This window comes from Micropterus salmoides, unplaced genomic scaffold (genome assembly GCF_014851395.1).
Source record: "Micropterus salmoides isolate LMB-PRFRI ecotype aquatic unplaced genomic scaffold, ASM1485139v1 Ms_hic_scaffold_7, whole genome shotgun sequence".
In the NCBI taxonomy this organism is placed as follows: domain Eukaryota; kingdom Metazoa; phylum Chordata; class Actinopteri; order Centrarchiformes; family Centrarchidae; genus Micropterus; species Micropterus salmoides.
This window is the reverse complement of record NW_024044459.1, coordinates 24,844,436-24,864,896: the sequence shown is the minus strand read 5'-3', so window position 1 is coordinate 24,864,896 and position 20,461 is coordinate 24,844,436. Positions and strand designations below refer to the sequence as shown.

The following is a 20,461-nucleotide window of genomic DNA, read 5'->3' as shown; positions in this document are numbered from 1 at the left end:
AACCTTACTTGGACTTTGGGCTTTTAAATATAGCCTAACTTTTCGAATCAAATAGTGCCAGAACTTTATCAGAATGAGTTTTATATTAAGTTGTGTTTCCCCCAAAACAATTACTCATCCCCGGCACAGCTCCAGTTATTTCAGAGGAACCTCGGCTCGGAGACGCAGCAGCCCATCATTCATTTAGCACAAGTACAGCGCGTAATGTGCCGTCGCCTTGAGCGCGCATTGTCCTCTGTGAGAGGTTGGAACGGGGCAGAGAAAAAAAAGACCCAGTCTGCTTTTAAAAGACCCGAGGAGACTATAAAAGTGGTTTCATGCCCGCTGCAGTAAAGGCTCGGCTCGAAATGTGCACAGACAGACGGAGGTAGGCAGAGCATATAGAGAAAGGAGGATAACACACACTAAACAACACCCACCCGCCCACGCACACACATTCTGTTGAAGGTTTATTTTCAGATGTGGGCGCTCTGTCATAGGTAGAGACAAACGAGAAGCGTGAGTTCATGGGGCGGCATTCTTCTTTAGTTCACTTAGGATTTCAAGACAGACAAATACACGCCTGTCAGGCATCGTGTGTGTGTGTAGTCTACAGAGGTGCATGTTTGCTACTTTACTGAATAGGATGCGCGTATTCTCTAGCCGACCCGGTGCTGTTTGACACATCCACCCCCACCCTCCCTATTTCCCTCCCGCGAGGTCGGATTCACTACCCGGTCTGTTTTGTAACCGGGGGGAAGTTGGGCTCATTTAAAACTTTTCTGGCCGTGCTTTTGATGCCACGGAAATGGGACCGCGCCAACGGGAGAGCGTGTCCGCGCTTTGCAGAGAAAGTTTGCTTTGGACGGTGCTGATACTCTGGCTGACCGCGTTCGTTGACGGGACTTGGAAAACCGGACTTTACAAAAGCTACTCAGCCGGGACTCAGCTGAGCAGAGACCAGGCAGCAGCCTCTCACTCCTCAGTCTATCAGAAAAGGTAAGGAGGCAACCACTTCCTATTCATTTTATATTATTAGGCAACAATACCTACACATGTCTGTGCACTGCGATTCCTCAAGTATGTCTTGTTATAGCCTATGCAGAGAGGCTACTAACCTTTTTCTTTACTCTACAGTCTACTTTTAAACCTTACAGCCACATGTTGTCACTGCATGACTCAGCTACTCCCATCTCCATCCATCTACCAGGTCCTATTGTCTTCCTGACAGTTGGTTTCCTTTTTCCTGTGCTGGCAGCACACACTGCTCTGTTGACTCCCATCCTCATTGTTGTCCCGCCTCACCCACCTTCTCTCTGTGTGGCTCCTGAGAGTAGCCCCACTGTCTCCGAGGAGTGTTGGGTGCTCTTTGTCCCTTGCAGCGGGACATGTAGGAGCAGCAGCAGCAACGTCTGCTCCTTCTCTGCTGTCAGGGCACTCTTCAGACCATCGCCTTTAGTCCTCCGATCTGTCCACATGAAACCTGCTCCTGTGCTGTGGATCCCAGTGGCGAAGACAGGATGCATCTTGAATGAGTGTTATAGACAGGGAGTGGGGGAGATGTGATTTTTTTTGTCTGTAATAAAGTACACAGGATTGATAGCTTAAGAAAAGGTCACAGTAAAAAGCGGGATGAGTTGTTGACAAGGGCGTTTTTCTGATGAAGAGTCACTAGACTAAACACACAGGCAGGAGCGCTAACCAGCCCTGCTTCCCTCCTAGACAGAACCAGTGTTTAGCTCGGAGTCTAGCCAGTGCTTAATGATGAGAGGAGGACGTTTCCCATCTTACAAATATTTATGCTGTCAGATTGTGTGTGTGTGTGTGGGCTCAATGTGGCCCGGAGGCTGAAACTCCTTTCCCCTCTGATGAGGCCTTCTTCCTCTGGGTGTGTCCAGGTGGTTCTCTCCTTCGCTCCACTGGCTCACCTCTCCACTCAGCTCCCCTGTCGCTCATGGCCAGAGGTTTGTGGACATGTTTACCAAACACATGCAGCTGGGACTCGACCGCATCTGGGCTTGTTGTGGGAAGGGGAAAGGCGAGTTTACAGCCGGTCCACTGCTGTTTGTAAGCAGCAGCGGAGGAATGGCAGGATCAAAGCTCACAGACAGAGGAAGCTGCCGCTGGTGTGAGTCAGCCACCACGGGGAGGTCAGCGGGCTTTAGGTGACATGAGAGGAGCTGGAGGTCTCAGTCCACCTGCTGTCTGGAAGGCCTGATCTGTGAAAGCAGCAGTTTATGATGTGTCAAAAAAGGCAGTGGACAAGACAGTGGCAGTGGGATTTCAGAGAGCAGAGGGATCTTTCATGGGCAGTAGCAACTTGACAGTCAATGACAGAAACTTGTCTTTGTGGTTCAGGAACTTAAAAGGAAGTAAATATTAATTTTAGACTGGGGAAGGATTCTGTCACAGGGAAACCTTCACTAAGAATGTCTTCCCGTTGCAGCTCCTGTCTTCACACAGTGATTAACCAAATCAAAGGGGATTAACAACTCTTGAGTAATTTCTTGACTGGTGTGGTCGCTCTGTGGAGGACCTGATAAAGTGTTCACTCACCCTTGTCGCTCATAACGACTATATGAGCTCAGTACACCGGGGGGTTACGGAGGTAGCTGCTTCTTTATTTCTTGTCTCGCCCACTTCTTTATCCTCCTTTGGAAGACTTGTCATGGTCTGACAGGCAGTCTGAACCCTGTGGCAGCCCCCACTCCTCACCCATCTTAACCATGTCCACGTTTTTCTTCAAGCATGGGAATGAAGATGACAGAGATCCCAGTAGGCTGAGCCCTGTGTGGCCTAAAGCAGAATGGCTTTCCATTTCACCATTAAAAGAATTTCAAGTAACGTATGTGCTCAAGGAACATTTTTTCATCGTTAGTAGGAAGCACTCAACATTTCCACAGCTCCATTAACATTCACTGGTGGCTGATACATTAATCAGGATTACTTTCAGGGAATGAGATTAGTCAAAAATGAATCTGCAGCTATTTGCTGCTTCTCTGTGATTTTATATCATTATAAACTGAAAATCTTTGGTTTTTGGACTAGTGGCTGGATAAAATAAGACAATCTTAACACACATTAACATCTTGGATTCTTGGGAAATGGTGGTTTGCATTTTCACAATTTTTGATGTTTTATAGAATACATGATTCAACAAAGAAACAATCAAAAGATTAATTGATAATGAAAATAATTGTTAGTTGCAGCCATACATTTTTTTAAGAAAGAACTTTTGTTTAAAACAAGACATTTGAAGATGTTGCCTTGGACTTTAGGAGATTGTGATAGCCATTTGTTGCCATATTTCACCATTTTATAACATTTTATAATTAATTTTACAACAATTAATTGATCAAGAAGTACTAAGCCCTGTATCAGTGCCCCAAGTACATACTGTACACTGCAGATGACCAGTCCATAACATCAGTGTCTCATTCATGTGCAGTGGAGCAGCTCAGCTCTCCATGGTGGTACATTTGTGACTTGTAATCGGGCTGTATGGAGCCATAGCTGTGATATAAGTGAATTCTTCAGTCTTTTTTTACCTTCAGCCTCAAACTCCTAAAGATGCACACAGCCGAGACAAACTCATAGCTCGCAGGTGTCCAGGCTTGAAAGCTCAAAACAGACAAAGACAAATGAGAGTTTTTCTCGTTCCTCCGAAGGCGCTGTGAAGAGGCACTTAGCCCAGACCTTCAAGGCCTCACTGTGGTGCTTTGATGATGTTCACCTTCCTCTGCACATGGAAAACACGTGACAGCTTTGAACCTGCTATATGATAGCCCTCCAACCCTAATATTCTGTTAACTTATCATTCAATAATCCAGTAATCAAATGCAAACTGAACTCTTGTCAGTTTTCTTTTCTGTAAGAGTTTGTTTCACTGTTCTCTTGTAGGCTTCACAGGTTCTGTCTGTTTTCCCCATGAAGCTGCAGATTATGACTCCAGGACTGGTCGTATCCCTCTCGCTTCATTAACGTCACTGTGATTGTACTCTCTATTTCTCTCTTTGTCATTTGTTATCGCACCACATTTATCTTATGCCTCTTCTATATCCCGTGGGACCAACAGTGCCTTATAATTGCCTTTCCTTCCACTTCCCTGTTCGCATCGGAAGCTCCCTCATGTGACCCTTATGATAAAATTACCTTTGTCTCCTCTCCTCTGTCTGGCCCTTTGCCACCTCTGTCTTTTGTCCTTTGTTCTCCCCAAGTATTTTTCCCACAGACAGAAATCTAGAGAAATTCCTTCAGATTTTTATCCATGCTGCATTTCAAACATATCTTTGAGTGTTCGGCTCTCCTCCTCCCACAGTACAGTGAATGGATGGGTGGATGGAGAGGTGGTTACTGAGACGCTTCTCACCAGAGTTTTCGCTTTATCAACCCTCTTGTCAGTTCGCACAGCTTAACTCCCAAATTCTACCTCCCCGCTCAGTCTGCTGCAGAAAGTGCAATCACGAAACATGCAGACTGAGCCATAAAGTACGAGGCGAAATGAGGGCACACACAGTAACTAATAAGTTCACGAGCTCTCTGTCAGAAGATATCACAAGATTGTGAATTTAACTGTCGGCTGTGTGTGACTGTGAGAGATGGTTGATTCATTTAGCTCGGGCCCGGCGTTCAGAGTACTCCATGTGTGCTTAGAGACCTGATACTCACTGAGGGCCTGCTTGGTGCTTTTGCCAGTGAAACAGCATGATGCTGGTGGGTTTCACACTTCATAACACATGGGGCCTCCAGTAAGAGGAAGGTGTTGACTATGAAACATTTTAGAGTGAAAGACTGAGTGCACCGAGCACCTGTGTCCCTTTTTATGAATAAAGCCAGAAAAAAATCAATGGACCATTGTATAGGAGTTCTCAGCAAAAACATGAGGAAGCTTATTTGCTGTAGGGCATGTAGGTAAGACTTAATCTTTAGTCTTTTACATACCAGAGGAGATAGAGATGTTACATGTACCCAGTTAATAAAATTATAGGCATCAAAGGATATCTCCAGTCTCTCTGCAGTGGAGGAAGTTTGTTTCTTGCTGCCTTGTTGTCATTATGTATTGTGTGAATCAGTTTGAGCAAGTGTTGTAGGGAATGCAGGTACTGGTTTCAAGCCATCAAGAAAACTGTAAACTCTGTTATGCCAACGGCGTTTGTGATTTCATTCACTGAAGCAGCAGCGGATGGCCTTTTCTCTTCGGTTATTGCATGAGTGCAATGCAAAGAGGGTGGGGGGGGGGGACCATAAAACCCACCCCCACTTCCCTCCTTGTACCCCCTGGTGACGGTCCTAGCTGTTCCCAGGTGAAACCTCCTCTCAGCCTGGGAAACTCAGATGTTTATCTGTTGGGTCTGGAGGATAAGTGGTGGGGAGGAGTTAGGGTTAGTATCCCCTTCCTTTACTCCCAGCTCTACCTGACCACAGCTCCTTCAATTTCTGAAATTTTCCACCCATGATTAGAGCAATTCTTTCTGGACAAGGGAAAGCAATCATGGGGTAATCATATAGATCCATGTTCATTTTTGTAGCCTCACGGCTGATGAATAATCTAAGCTACATGAAGGGTGGGCCCATACTTAAATAACGTGTGTGGTAGATGAATTCCCTGCCCGCTTCACTTGATAGTTTAGGATTAATTAAAACTGTGTCTTACTTTCACACAGTTCCTCTTACTTTTTCATAGTCCCTGGCATGTGTTGTCTCAAACTCTAGCATTTTACATGTGTGACTAAATCTGGCAATGTAACCTTTCTTTCAAAATACAGTAAAGAGTACTAAAATGATTATCATTATTGTATAGGCTACATGATTATTATATGAATGGAAAATATCAAGAGTAATCGTAGCTTCAGTAGCTGCATAGTTGTATCAAAAAGACACATCTCTGATTTGCTGCAGTAGTAGGTGCGCCTACTCGCCGGTTCAGGTCTGTGTGTGCGGCCACCACAACATGTGGGGATTATTAATGGGAGCTGGTTCCTGGTTCAGGGCTGCTTCGCATCCTCCGCCTTTGGCAGTTTCCTTTAGTGTAAACTGTCTCTCGCGCACACAAACATATGGTCCCACATATTGACAAACAGACGTGGTGGGATCACCCTCCCGCTCTTGCAAACACATTGGCAGCAGAACACACAAAGTGTAGTTTTGTGCGACGAGCTGCGCAGTTTCCTTTGTGGTTTCTGCGTAGAGCCCCCTTTCCATACATCTAGTAATTGTGTAAACACAGGCCGTAGTAGTTGTTTTCTCTTGTTTCTCCTCCAGCTATAGCCGTATGAAGGTAATCTGGGTATGTGTACACTTCATTGTTAATAAAATAATAGTAGCATATGGTAGCTTGAACAGCCTCAGTGTGTTTTCCATACATTAAATCCAAGGAATAAGCCTTCAGTGTTTCCTTGATTTGGTAGGTAGAGGGATGGGATGAAACTGGCCTCTTAAGCAAAACTGTTCCCATAAACTTTTCTCCTTTCCCCTGCAGGATTAAACCAAACCAATTACCTCAAATGAATCATCCTTTACACAATTTGGTGCTTTCAGTCTAATGGTGGCGCCAAGTGCTATAACTGTAGCCTTTTACTTTGACAAAATATTTCGTTTTGCTTCTGGAGGCCTTAAGAAATTATTTGGGAGGTGAATGTAAGTGAGTACACTTGCCTCTCACTGCTCTAAGTGATCATATCCTCCCTATCCCTATCTTAACCTCTGATCTTTACATAAACTTTTTTTCCTGGTCCTGGTAAGGTCAGTATCTTAACAGCATCTGAGAATCCTGATAATGTCTTCCCGAAGCCTTTCTGGAAAGGGAGTGGACTCGTGACCGAGCATTAACCCGTTGAAAAACTCTAATCTCAGAATGGGACCCTGTTCTTTATTCTCTCCTCTGAGAGCCGAACGCAAACGGATGTGTATTGAGAGAGTAGAGGCCGGAGTGTAAATACAGCCCACAATGCACTCCTGCAAATCTCGTGGCTGATTAAAACCGTGTAAACACCATAAAAGAAGTTTCAAAACAAAAGGGTGGGGGAAGGGAAGAAAGAATCTAAACCCGCGGGAAGCCAACAGCGCATTGAATGTTGCTGCATGGCTAATTTCCTTTTGTGAGCATGCTTTAGTGTGAGTGCACATATTTGAAGGTGTTTCCTTGAATTATTTACTTTGAAAATGTGATTTTCTTTATCTAAAAATAGATGCTTTTAACACTGCATTTCTGACTCTCACTCTGTTTCTCCCTTCAGGAACTGGTGTCCTCATACGGTCACTAAGACAGTGACTTGCCAGGTGCAGAATGGGACAGTCCTCCAGCGGGTCTACCAGACGTGCCGCTGGCCGCAGGGATGTACAGGAGGCAGGTGAGAAGGCCGTTGTACCACTGAGATGGAAAATATCAACATCTGAATTTTGAGAGATCTGGAATTTCTGACGGCTACAATATATCCCACTTCACTTAAAGAAAACTTTAATCTTTAAAAAAAAAACTAAAAACTACACATCTGTGAACAAACCATTTGCGAAATTGCACCTGAGCCACCATCACTGGTCTATCCAATTAAAATCCAAAGTTAACACTAATACAATCGATTCAGTTAATTTATAAGGAGCTATACAGTTTGTGAGTATCTGGTTTCTCTTGTTAATGGAGTGCTGACGTGGGTAGTCTGGCAGTTGTGGTAACCATGCTTGAACACTACGATGTTGGAATTACGACAGGTTTTCTCATTCTTCCCAATCGGCCGCCGGTTGAGTGAATGCAGCATCATCAGTGATTCACGAGGAATTATTTTGTAAGATGTACCAATTGCACCTAAAATCGTTCACAGTAGATCAAACACAGCTGCAACACATGTTGTGCTCTAAGTAAGCAACAACTCAAAATATTCATACACACCTGTTCCTGGAGGTATACAAAAGGCATTCTGGGAATACTGAAGATATAAAAAAATTAAAAGAGGTGGGTTCAGCAGATGCACCTAGAAATCAAATTACCAGTTATAAATAAATAATCAAAAATAAGCACTTAAAAATAAGTAACTCACTGAATAACAAAGTAATGTCTCACACTTCATCTGAGAGGAGAATTTGTTTCCTTTAATTTTGCTTCACAAAGCTCCCAGATCACATGCTGAGGAGAAAAGTGGCTTATCACACAGTCACAGTGAACACACAGTCAGCTGTTGTTATCTGTGTGTGTGCGCGATGGATTTCGATTTTGTGCGTGCGTGTTTTGCAGCTACAGGACCGTGGTCAGACCTTCCTATAAAGTGGTGTACCGCACTGTGACCTCTCTGGAGTGGAAATGCTGTCCAGGATTCAGCGGTGCTGCCTGTGAAGAAGGTAAGTCAGGACAGAAGGAAGTGCACATTAGTTATACAGCAGCTGATAGAAAAACAAAACAGTTCGGCCTCTCGGAGCCGGCAAACATCACAATCTAGGACTGAGAAATGGCTTGGAGAAATAAGTTCCCCTCATAAATTTAGCTTCTGACAGTTCTCTCTTTCTTTCTCAGCTGCCTGTTCCACAGAGTCTTTCTGTTACCTGCTTCTCTGTTTCCTCTTCTTATAATTCTTTATCTCTCACTCAGTTACCACCACCTCCATCCCTCTTTGCATTACTGCCTTGTAGCCTGCGTATGTGCCTTCCGACACATGTGTACGAGTGATACTTTAAAACAGGAGTGATTTCCATTAGGCTTACATATGGCTGCTTCTGTTTTCTAAATGAAGTTAAGAAATAAGATCCCCCATCCTTTTTGGGGTGAGGGTCAGATACCTCTACTTTATTAATCCAGTTGAATGTGTTCATTCTAGGAGTCATTGTACTACATAAGGGTAGATTATTTCTGTGTGGTTTAGAGTTTTATGGTCCAGCTGGAACCAAGTCTTCATCCTCCTAAAGTGCCATGCTAGCACTGCTGTTTTCATGTTTCAACTTCAGTAGCTGCTCACCGCACACACACACACACACACATATATATATATACTCCCAGTGTATAATGACTTCCCCTGGCACTGGCCCCCGAGTCTCTGCAGTCTGGGGAGATGGGTGGAGTCTGTCCAGGACTGGGACCCAGGACTTTGGTGTAACATAAATTTTCAGGATTTGACACAAAGGACAAAGGACAATACATTTTTACAGTGGTTAAAGTGGTCACTTTTATGTGGTGCTGAAAGCAGAGGCTGTTTTTTCTCTTTCATGCTCCCACTCCCAGGTGAGCTAAGAGCAACTCTCAGCCCTCCCGGTGGTCAGCTGGAGGCTTTTCTCCACTGCTTGCTCACACATGGCACACGTCAAAACAGCCTAAAGTCGTGCTTGTTTTAGACCTTCCCCGCTCTTAAAGTCCGACAACCCAGACTTTACTTAACAAATGCAAAGGAACATTCAGTCAAACGGGGAGGAAATTATCCAATTAAGTTGTCACTGGAGGAGATTCCCCTCCGGTTGTCATGGCAGTGGCGGGCTGGCGAGCCAGCAGGGATGCTGGGATTAGCCACTTATCTAAGCGTCGTTCCGGGTGGCTCAGATCACAGGCGGCGCTGAGTGGAGGTGACAGGTCCCATTCACAGGGCCTTTACTCTCCGGCACCATGGATGCGATCCAGGGCCACCGGCGCTTTGTTCTACTCCTGCCACGTGAGCAGAACCTCTTGCCAGTGCGGAACCTGATACCCTGCTGCTGTCTGCCTCATTCGCCGCTTTAAGGTGAAATAAAAGCTTGCCACACGGGCAAAACTGGAGCCCGGATTGTGCTTAAATCTGTTGCCATAGTGTTGCCAAGTGAAGTTAAAGCTGCGCTCGTGGTTCAGTGGGTGCACGTTTATAACCCAGGCTCTTAATACCTGTGTGTGGTTCCGTCTGCCAGTCTCCCCACGTTTCTCAGTGGATTTCCAGACGGCTGCAAAAACCTATTTGACCTGGAGTTAGGCGGAATTAAAAAGGCTCAGTAAGCGAAGCGCCACTGTTATATGAAAGAACAGACAATTGTCATCCTGCTGCACTTTTCGAAGTCAACTGTGTAAGCTCAGACATTAACAACATATTGGTTTTGATCTCATAAATCTTATAAATAGCTAACACCGGCTACATATATATTGAAAGACCTTCCAGTATTATATACCTTTGCTCCCATCATCCATTTTCCTCTGGTTGTCTGCTTTTCACAGACTGTGGAAAATGTGTATGATCCACTCATTTACTCACACTGCCCTGCTTTTAACTCCCACTGTTCTCTCACCAGGACACCCCAAAAGCCCCTGGCCACGTCTGACTCCCAAGCAGATCTCAACAATGTCCATACTAGCAGGACTCTGGGGCTGCTTTAAGGTGAAAGAGAGGAAAGGAAGTGCGTTATACGCTGAAAGCACGGCAATTGATATGGTTATATTCCAAACAGAGATTAGATAGTTGTTTTCTCTAGTGTCCCTCCGTTGTCACCCCTGTGCCCGCCAGCCGATTGGTAAACATATTTAAATCAACAGGTCTGAAGTAAAAATAACATTTCTTTGTTTAAGTTTTGGATGATGTGTTTCCAAAAACAAAGCAGCAGAGCGCAGAGATTAATGACAAAAATTATGGGAAGAGTTTACGCCATGCTGTCATCCAGTCATACACAGGCTTGGGAGCATATTTGGCCTATCACGTTCAAACTGAGGGCTCCAAAAGCAAAACATTACATCACGCTGATAAACAAACTTACTCTGTCAAGAGTCCAAGCACAGTAAGATAATACAGACAGGCACCTTTCACATTCAGTCTCTTTTTCTTATTTCCTCACCCTGACCTCAGGACTTGGCTGGAATTCTAGGGCAGTGGTGTAATTACTGGGTCCTAATTGTTTTCTATGAGGTTTGGGAGATATTGTCTTACTTCTGGACCTGGAACACAATGGTCTTTATCTCTGATTGAGCCTGAGGGGGAAAAAAGTATTTGCAGATGGAGGCACTTTAATAGCCTGCCAGAAACAGGGATTTAATGTATGCCTGGTTGGTTTTGGCATTCCAAGTAAGTAGATGCTGGTTTTCAGATGGGGATATCCCATCGTATGCTACATCAGACACAAATATCAAAATTATACCTCATTTATAGGCAATTTTGTGAGACAAAGAATATCAAATGTAACTTATAGAAGCAACATTATTACATTAGAGCTGCCTCTCAAAGACTCTATCCCATACAGGTTACATCAGCCTCAACATACAGCACAGCAATGAAGGGGGATTCAGCTAGGAGGTTGAAACCTGTACTATTCATTTTGGACTTTTGCACTCTCTCTGCTAATTTTGGTGGAGACTTAAAAGTGTGAAGATGACACTAAGAGACAGCAGAGGATATCTTGGATCTGATTTGATTTATGGAGGACAGCACTTAAAAGAAATACGGCTACAGCGTACCGCGGGGGGGCCACCGTGCAGCAGAACATATGGAGGAACGTAGACTTGAATTAGCACGGCTGTCAAAGCTCTGCCGTGGGGGTCCCCATCAAGCCGTATCTCGCAGCCAAGCGGAGGCTGCGGTTTCTGGGTTGCAATTACGGTATGGCTGGGAGGCAGAGGCACCCTGTCTGTAATAAGCCGCAGAAATGTAATCTGTGTTTTCACAGCTCAGCGCGGCTTATCACAGGCCTACACGCTAAACCCCACGCTTTAAACATCAGTCGACTGCAGCTTGCCATTAGCAAAGGAAGAGTGGGAGTGTGCGTGGACCCTGGTATATGTGTCTGTCTGACTGCCAGAGTGAATGTGTGGGTGGGAGAGCGAGGTGTTGAGGATTTGTACAGTGAGGGATGCAGCTGTTCAGCGTGATTAGCTGCTTTAACGGCAGCAGGCTTTAGTAGCTGCGAGTGGAGCGACCCCAGCCTGAGGTCAGAGGGGAGATGGCTGAACAAGAGCAGGTGACCTCCACTCCCACTCTGCTTAGACCACACAGGGCAGCACCATCAAAGTCATTGAGCTGACAAAACAAAGACACACCTTTTCGTTCAGCCCTGCTCTTTTCTTTCAGGCCCATTCCTGGATTCCCCTCTGTTGAAAACTGATTTGATGTCCGCTGCATTCACACCCACATCTACAACATTTATGCAAACACAAGAGGAGATCTACAAGGACACAGAAACCACATGCATACAGGGAGGCAGGCTGCAGCCAGCATGCAGAAAAGGCCACAGCAGCTGATATTCATGCTTATGTAAATGGCCAGCACAGCGCAAGTGCTGAGCCGAAATTGGAAGCAGCTGGAGTGAAGGCAAACCGGGCTGAGAGCCCCAGATGGGATTAGACATAGGAGCGTCCAGCCCTTTCAGCCAACGCAGCTCCGCTCAGGGGAATTGTCATTATAGTCATTAATTAACAACAACACCACTGAAAATACCGACCAGCCAACCTAAAATTAAGTAAACCAAAAAGAGAGGAAAGTTTTCTCTCTTCTCCTGTCTGCATTTCTTTTTATCGTGTCTTTGCCTTATGTAAGTGTGTGATGGTATGTGCATCAGGTTTCTGAAAAATCCCACAGTTATACTTCATAGAGAGGTTCAAGGGTTAAATTGGAATATATACTAATAATCATGATGATAGCATTATGAAATTATTTTCTAATGTTCCATGCAAACCAAAGACAGAGCACACATTGTACAACACAATCATTATGACTCCCTATGCCTTTATGGTTTATGTTTGACTTGTGAGGCCAAAGGCAAAAGACAGGCACAGTAATAAATATAATTTTCTTATAGAGCCAGATTCATTTAGACTTGTAGGAGATATGATCATATATTTTTTTTATTATAATATCTATTTTATTTATTTAATATCCTGTGTATCCATGAAGAACCACATTTGGTTTAATGCTTTACGCTCCAAGTGTTTAACTACATCTTCTTGTGTTTAGTCTGTTTAGTCTAAAATAAATGGCAGTGAAGTTCAAGAAATACAGATGCACAGCAGATTAATCTTGTTTTAAAGTTTCATACATGCTTAGCCTTGATTCTCAGTTAAGTTTTATGTATCTGGCTCCTGGACTGGAAATGCCTCTTCTGCTCACTGATTTATTTATTATTTCCCAAGACTTCCCCCGGGAGTACATTGAAAACTGTTTTTCCTGCAGTCAGAAAGAAATAAAGTGGGCAGAGTCACTAGTGCAAAAAAAACTTTTAGGGATGAAAATAGAGACACACAAACACACACGCGCCATGGCAGCTGGATTATTCTTCTGTCCCCAATAAAGCAGAGGCATTTCCCCACACCTAGTTTTAAGTGGATGGGTGTGCTGACTGAGTGACCCACAAACAGACAGGCTCTTTACAGCCTGACAGATCACGCAATCTGGAGCAGAGAGAAGAAAGACACGCTTTCTGGCCAAAATGAGGCCAAGTGAACTGGTAACAGGGCTTTTATTATAAAGAAAAGACAAAACCTTTAAAAGCCTGCCCCTCTTCAAATCCTCCTCACTAGCGGAGGTGTTGGCTCTACCTCCTTTCTCTCATCCCTGATCCACTGAGCGTCATTAAAACTGCATTAACCCCTGCTGCTCCCTGCCCATCAACACGTCACCGTCTCGCAGGTATAGAGTGGCATGGAGTAGGTACTGCACTGTCTTTAGGTAGGCTCTGAGAAGATAATGAAGCATATTTGGCGTTTTGACATCAGTGCTGAGACTATGGCAGCATTGATGACGGTGGTACGCTTGGGGTCCTGTTGGTTCCATACAGCTGTGATGAGTTCAGCGGACCCAACTGCTGCCTGCAGCCCACTGGGAAGGCTGGTAATGTCTTTCACAACCCCAGACTCATTGCAAATTACCGTCTCTCTGCCAGTTTGTAATCTTTCTTCTCTCTCTTTATTTAGCTTCATACAGCTGTACCTACTTCTGCTTTTACTTTCTCTTTTACATGGGGCTGCAGCTGCATAGGTCATTATTTGTAACCTGATGACTATTTTCTTGATTACCTGATTGGCACAGCATACATGCTCCAAGCTGTCTTCATAATATAAATACAAGTTACTGAAAACACTTGCACAAGATGCACTCTGTGATCAATTTTAGGCTTGAAGGAAGATTATTCCAGTAATTGTTTGGTCACTGAAATGTCAGAAAATGATGAAATGATTAAGGTGACGTATTCAAATTACTTGTTTTGTGCGACCAAACATCCAAAACCCAATGCTATTCAATTTATTTGACTATTAAACTAAGAAAAAATGACAATATTTTTATTTGAGAAGCAAATGTAAACAATTAATCAATCAATTGTTGCCGATTGTTTTTTTGCTATACTTCTACACAAATTCACTCTTTCATTCTCTTGCTCCCATTTTTGTTTCCATCAGTCATGTGACTCCCTTAAAATCTAGTGATGTCTCCTTGTTACCACTGTCTCACCCCCACCCCACGGTTATCTCCACCCTCTGAACCACAAAAACATGAAAATACAGTGATGTTCCTTCTAAATTAGATATTCTTCTCTTACACTATGTCGTCTGTGGTTTTTGTACACTCCCAGTGGTCCTGATTACCTAGCGGCTCATTTGTCACTGTTATGAGTTCATAAACATATACAACACCACATAAGAGAGGCTCAAGTGTTGTTGCTCAGCGGGTGGGGATTTTATGAAGCCGACCTTGAAACCTCCTCCACTCCCATGTCTACTAAACCACAAACAGACCACCACATCACAGAGATTTTGCTGTGGTGTGTTGTGGTGACATCATTTATGGCCTCTTGTATCACAGACCTCCCTAAACCCCCCCATCCACCCATCGGTCTCAGTTTCCCAGCCAATAAATGCTGCACTCTTGGATAAGGTGTAGAATTTAAAAGTCATTGCCCCGTCTCACTCTTGAGCTCTATTTTGAGCTGGTCTTTGCATATATTTCCATTGGCCCATGTGGTTGATACGGTGCTCAGCGGGGATGAGGGGAGTGGTGCTGATGGTTGTGATTAGTTCTGGACGGAAGACGAGAGCGGAGAGAAGGTTTGGATGAACTGCACCAGCAGTTTTGCCTAATTAGAGACATTCCCTGTTGGCTTTCAGAGCTCAAACCTGACAGAGGAGCAGGCATTCCTCTCGATGAGCCAATCGTCATGACCAAAGAGAAATGACCTCACCTGATTGACTAGAAGAGGAAAAAGTAGAGGATCATAGAAATTGCCCCTAGAGATCAAGTTTCTGATATATATATATAAAGCTAAAACTATACACGGCCAGCGAAGTGGACCCTGTCAGTGAGCTGTATTGGTTTTTCACTCATAGATGAGAGTACTATAAGTGCAAGTGTTGTATTTGTGTGTTTTCAGCTTGGTGTTTAGGCAGGACAGTGTTTCCAAGTGCCAAAAACCAAATACTCCTACAAAGACACCAGAGTTATCATAACTCAAGGCAAACTATAGTACATTCAAATCCAGAATGAGTTTCCAACGTACTGTATGCAAATCTATGCCAACTGTCTGCCCCATGGTTCATACTATATCCATCATTCAACCCTAAAGTAAAGTAGACTGCAATGGGCTTCAAACACAGACCAGTGAATTCTAGCATGTAGGCAGATAGGCCAATGCTAAACCATAGCAATCAAAAGTTAGAATTTGAAACACAGTCACAAAAAGTTTATAGAGGGTTGTAAGTATGACTGTCTCACAAGCCTTGAGCAGAAATGTTATTAGATTCTGTACTTTATTGCAGATTTAGGGTTAATTTTCTGTAATAAATTATTGGTATAGTCAGTGTACAATCAGTAATAATGCTAGTTCTAAACCAGCTCTGTACCGTTTCACTTTTATGGAATAAAATGAATTTAAGATATGTCAGCCATCTGAATGCTGTAGAAATACAATTATTGTATACCTGGTAACACTGAGGCAGGAGATCAAGTAGATGTTAGTTTATCGTCGGCCAAGTCAAAACTGGTTTAAAACTTTCAAATGAACCTCAAGAATTCATCATTATACACCTTGCACTCACATACGGAGTTCACTTCTATAAATATGTTATGTGGTTGAATGTCTCATGTGGTATTTCTTATTTAATGTTTTTGAAAAGCACATTAAATTGCCTTTGTGTATAATAATGTGCTATTTAAAATAAACTCACTTTGCCACATATGTTACACTTAACAGCTGCCTTCAGTGCCACGGTGTTTCACAGACAGCGTGCGCATGTCATGTATGCAGAGTGCTGTTTACCCAGCACTAAGAGAGCACGTAAGACATGCATCATTTAGAAAAGTGCTTGAATCTCCTTTGCTGTCCTGCATCGTCTGGGGTTACGTCTCAGGGGCTTCTCTTAATATCCACACACATATGGGCCATGCGCACACATTCAGGCATGTTCTTTCTGCAACGCTGCGCAGACCATTTCACCACGGCACGGCCCTTCCTTTTACCGTTGTCTTGTTCACTTGGAGACGCACATCATGTTGAGTTCATTTCAGGGGCACAGAGTGAGGTGCACATTGTTCAGGAAGTGTGGTATACTTCAGTGGTCCAGGTTCAGTCTTTGTGGCTGGAGGAGGAGGTTGTGGCAGTGCTGGTGTGTCTGGTGGAGCAGCGTCAGGGGCTCAGAGGCAGAGAGGCCCAGCGGGGTGAGCTCATTAACAACAGGACGTACCCCTGAACCTCTAAACCCAGGCCTGCATTCCGCCCGCTCCACCGCCCCCCGGGACTCATCCAGGGCTTTAACAGCCCCGGTGTTTTGGTTGGACCCTCGCCAGAGGCCCCCCCCCCATAAATACAGTCCAGAAGGGGTGTCTGTGTGTTCCTGCTTCCTCTGGTGTTTATGGCTCTCTCACTCATTCACGCTGAGCCCACAGCCAGGTCCTGGCGGCAAACAAACACTCCCGCTCGCAGGCATGTTTAAGGCACCAAAAACACCTGCTCTCACAAGCACAGGCACGTATATCAAGTTTGTTCAGAGGGACCCGTGACTCGGACTAAAATTAAACATGCTTTTTTACACCACAGATGACTCAGGATCACAAAAACATGGACCAAAAAGCAGTGAGCTGAACTTGCTGAGTCGCCACAAGACACATGCTCTCTCGGCTCGCATACACAGTGTTATATCAGTTGCATGTGTGCCTTATGACAGATAGATTGACAGGGCAGTAAATCAGTGCTACTGTGCCAGAGTCAGAGCTCTATCCGCTGCTATCATTGACTGTGGGTTGAGGGAGATAGGATGACATCATGGCCCTTTTATTTTTTGTTGGTTGTCCTCCATGTTGTCTTCCTAAAGGGCTGCATGTGCACCATGAGACCATGTCTGGTCAGATTTGTGGAGACATTAAGGCTGACAGCCAGATAAGACAATCATCAAATCGCTCAAAATAACCAAATATAAAACTGTATAAAGTTGTTTTGCTATGCTGTACGCATGTGGCAGCAACACTGTCTGTGTTAATGTGGATTTATGTAAACTTGTGCAGCAGTGTTGATTCAGCATTGGCTTTCACTTGTTGATATGTCAACACTAGAAGGATCGTATGTTATTATATTCTCAGTTTTGTTTCTCGAGATTTGCAGTTTTTTATTGTCTTATGTATAAATCATCAGTTTTGTCTTTTGGTCAACAAGCTCTTTATTTTAATGACTAAACAATGAATCGATTCATCTAGAAAATACTTGGCAGATTAATCAATGATGGAAATAATTGTAGCGTAGCTACAAAGCATATGTCCATAGGCCCTGTTGCTACTCTGTAACCCCATAACGGTGAACAAAAAAAATCAGGCTTTAGAGGTTCAAGTCTCATTAGGGCAGCCAATGCTGACATATGCGCATGCCTGAGACTGTAAGGTAGTTTGGATAAAAATAAGACATATGTTTCTCATTTTACACATTACAGAAGAGGAAAAGTACAGGTTTAGTTTCACTGTGAACATTCTTCGGATGCTCTCAGTAGTTTTTCTCATATGTATATATTGCCTGAATACTTAAATAAGCATCTATATGAAATTAGGTAAAGGCTGATACTTATCTGTCTGAAAACACAGTTGCACCATTCAGAGGTTCAGGTACTGAGCCTCTGCCTGCACACAAATTTACCTCTCTGAGCCTTTTTCAAAATGGTTACCCTATTTGGACATCCCCCATTATTACATCCTATTTACAAAAGACCAAAAGGATTATTCTCAGTTAATGCCTTTTATATGAACCCTTCACTGTGCCTGTGTAAACCTAGCTACTTGAGAAATCAGATCTCTTGAAGCAGAGTTACTAAATCTGCGGCCAGATTGGTCCTCGACCCCGAGACAAAGTGGAGAATTACAGTTTGTCCTGAAAGTCAGAGCACGGCTCTCGCCGCTTCTCTCTTCCCTTTGGCCTTGCTCAAAGATAGTCTATTCCCTCCCTCTTAAATGGAGAAAGAGATGAGTGTGTAAAACGAGAATAGCTGCTCTAGTGAAAGGGTGGCAGGGCTCCAGTGGGGCACGTTTCTCCAAGTGCTGCCAGGTAGAAAAAGCAAAGCAAGCGAGAGCAGAGAATTGTTTTTCCTCTTCCTCTTGTTGTCACAAGCTGACACTTGCAAAGAAATAGGATGGCACTGTTGTTTTAAGCAAGAAGAACGAAAATATTATAAGGGACATGGAGAGAGGGAAATGGATGGGTTTTCTTAACTGAAAAGGCCTGTTCATGTTACTGTTAAAAGGACAAAGAACAGACTGAAGTAATAACCCTGATGAGCATTATTCTTACTTTCTCTACGAGCCATAACCACAACGCTCCTTTGAGGTAATTTATCTTTTCATAATGTAACTGAACTTTAGAAAGTAAAATTAGATTTGAGACTCCCTTGTCTTTGTATTCTCTGTCTGACCCTCTCACAGTCCACGCACCGCTACCCCCTGGGTGTGGGTGGATAGCCATAGGGACGCCAAAGGGGTGAAAGGGCAGAGAATAGAGGGGTGCAGGGTTTGTGCTTTCCTGTGGGATAATGGCAAGTATTGTTCCTTAAGTGGCAGCACTGTATCAAGACAATCTCAGAAAATTTCTTGACATACTCATTTGGTATCCGTCTTAAATTTCAGAGACACTATAGAGCTATATGTTGTGAGCTGGTCGCGCTAAGGGAGTACAATGTGTCCCTTTAAGCGAGTGAGTATCAGTCAAATAGCGTGCTGTAACTATTAGGAAGATGATTGACTGAAGGAGAATTGAGTGCACTTATTTTTTTCTGTAGTGTTTGCTCCTGTTTTCTCTTCATCTACTGTTAGACTCAAAATATTGGCCAGCACCTGCCAGAGACACAGAAACTCCAAAGGTCATTATGAGTAACAGTTAAGTCTCGGCCGTGGACTAATACTTCCACTGTGGATGTGTAATTGTGATGGAGGCCTCACACACTCCTTGATCCGCACAGGGACAGGAGAGGGCACGCTGGGAGATGAATTACAAACACTGCTCGGGATCATTCATCCGCCAGAGCAGCTCCTTTCGCCAAGCTGGAATTCCTTTCCCCTGGCTGCACCTGACAGCGCAGAAACATTAGCCCTAGCTAGCGCCAGTTCACTTTTTGTTCCAAAAGTGCAGCTGAGTTTGCTGGAGCTTTTCATGAGGTTCTCCGTCAAGACCGAGGCAGCTTGTGTCAGCAGCAAGCAGCCACCCTCCTCTCTGGAAGTGCCTGAAGGAAGCGATCTGAGAGGCCGTGCAGTGGACGAGTGGAGCGTGGGTGGTTGTCATCAGTAATTTGACTCCACTCGCTTCTTCTGTCAATACTTTTTGAATGAAAGTTGGGGTAGAATTGTTGATGAAAAGTGTACCTGTTGAAAAGTAATGGCATAATGTGATACAGCTGAATGTGCAGAGGTTATGGAAACAGCTATTTTAGACGACCAGGTGAGCCGCCATAGGCTGAATACTTTTTCATCCATATAGAGAGCCTTAGTCCCTCCCCTTCCGGTGGACCACCATGGGACCTTACTTCGGAAAAAATATGTACGATAGTCAATGGCAAGAGACAACAAATTTTTTTATCCCGTTTGAAGTGTGCTCTGAATTAGACATATAATGATGGTCAATTTTAAATATACATTTAAGAGTCAAGAAAGTCACAGTTTGATGTAAAACTGTTGAGGTATAAGACTGTGAAAATACACTACAAAGACCACAAACCCAAAAGTTGCATATGTGACGTCGTAACTTTTTTCTCAATCACTGAAGCTAACGTTATTGAAGCTAACGTCAAAGAACTTCTATGTTTAGATGATGTGATAAAAAGACCTAGAGTTGTTGGATTAAACACATCAGGTGAGATATATTTCTGTGTGGAACATAGCTATATATATAAGTTCTCTATTCAACCAAGCAATGAATGTTAGCTAGCATTACCGTGCTAACATGTTGGTGATGTATATTGTGCGAGACGAGAGATGGAGTTCATTGAACGGTTTTCAGACAAAGCTAAATATAACTTACTATATATTTATATAACTATAACTGTTTTTTACGACAAACTGCAATTTTCTTGACAGACAAAATTATCTTTAAATTGACACAGTTCAAA

General features: G+C 43.7%; 1 protein-coding gene across 1 annotated transcript in view; it reads left to right on the top strand.

Moving 5' to 3' along the window:
• Window positions 1–272: 272 nt before the first annotated feature.
• The window catches only part of LOC119892505 (EMI domain-containing protein 1-like), a gene marked incomplete at its 3' end in the record, with an annotated part of 41,278 nt that continues 21,089 nt past the window's right edge, over window positions 273–20,461 (top strand). Inside the window, 3 exon segments of the mRNA XM_038704777.1 lie at window positions 273–978; window positions 7,215–7,328; window positions 8,207–8,310. Coding sequence (XP_038560705.1) covers window positions 788–978; window positions 7,215–7,328; window positions 8,207–8,310 — 409 coding nt within the window.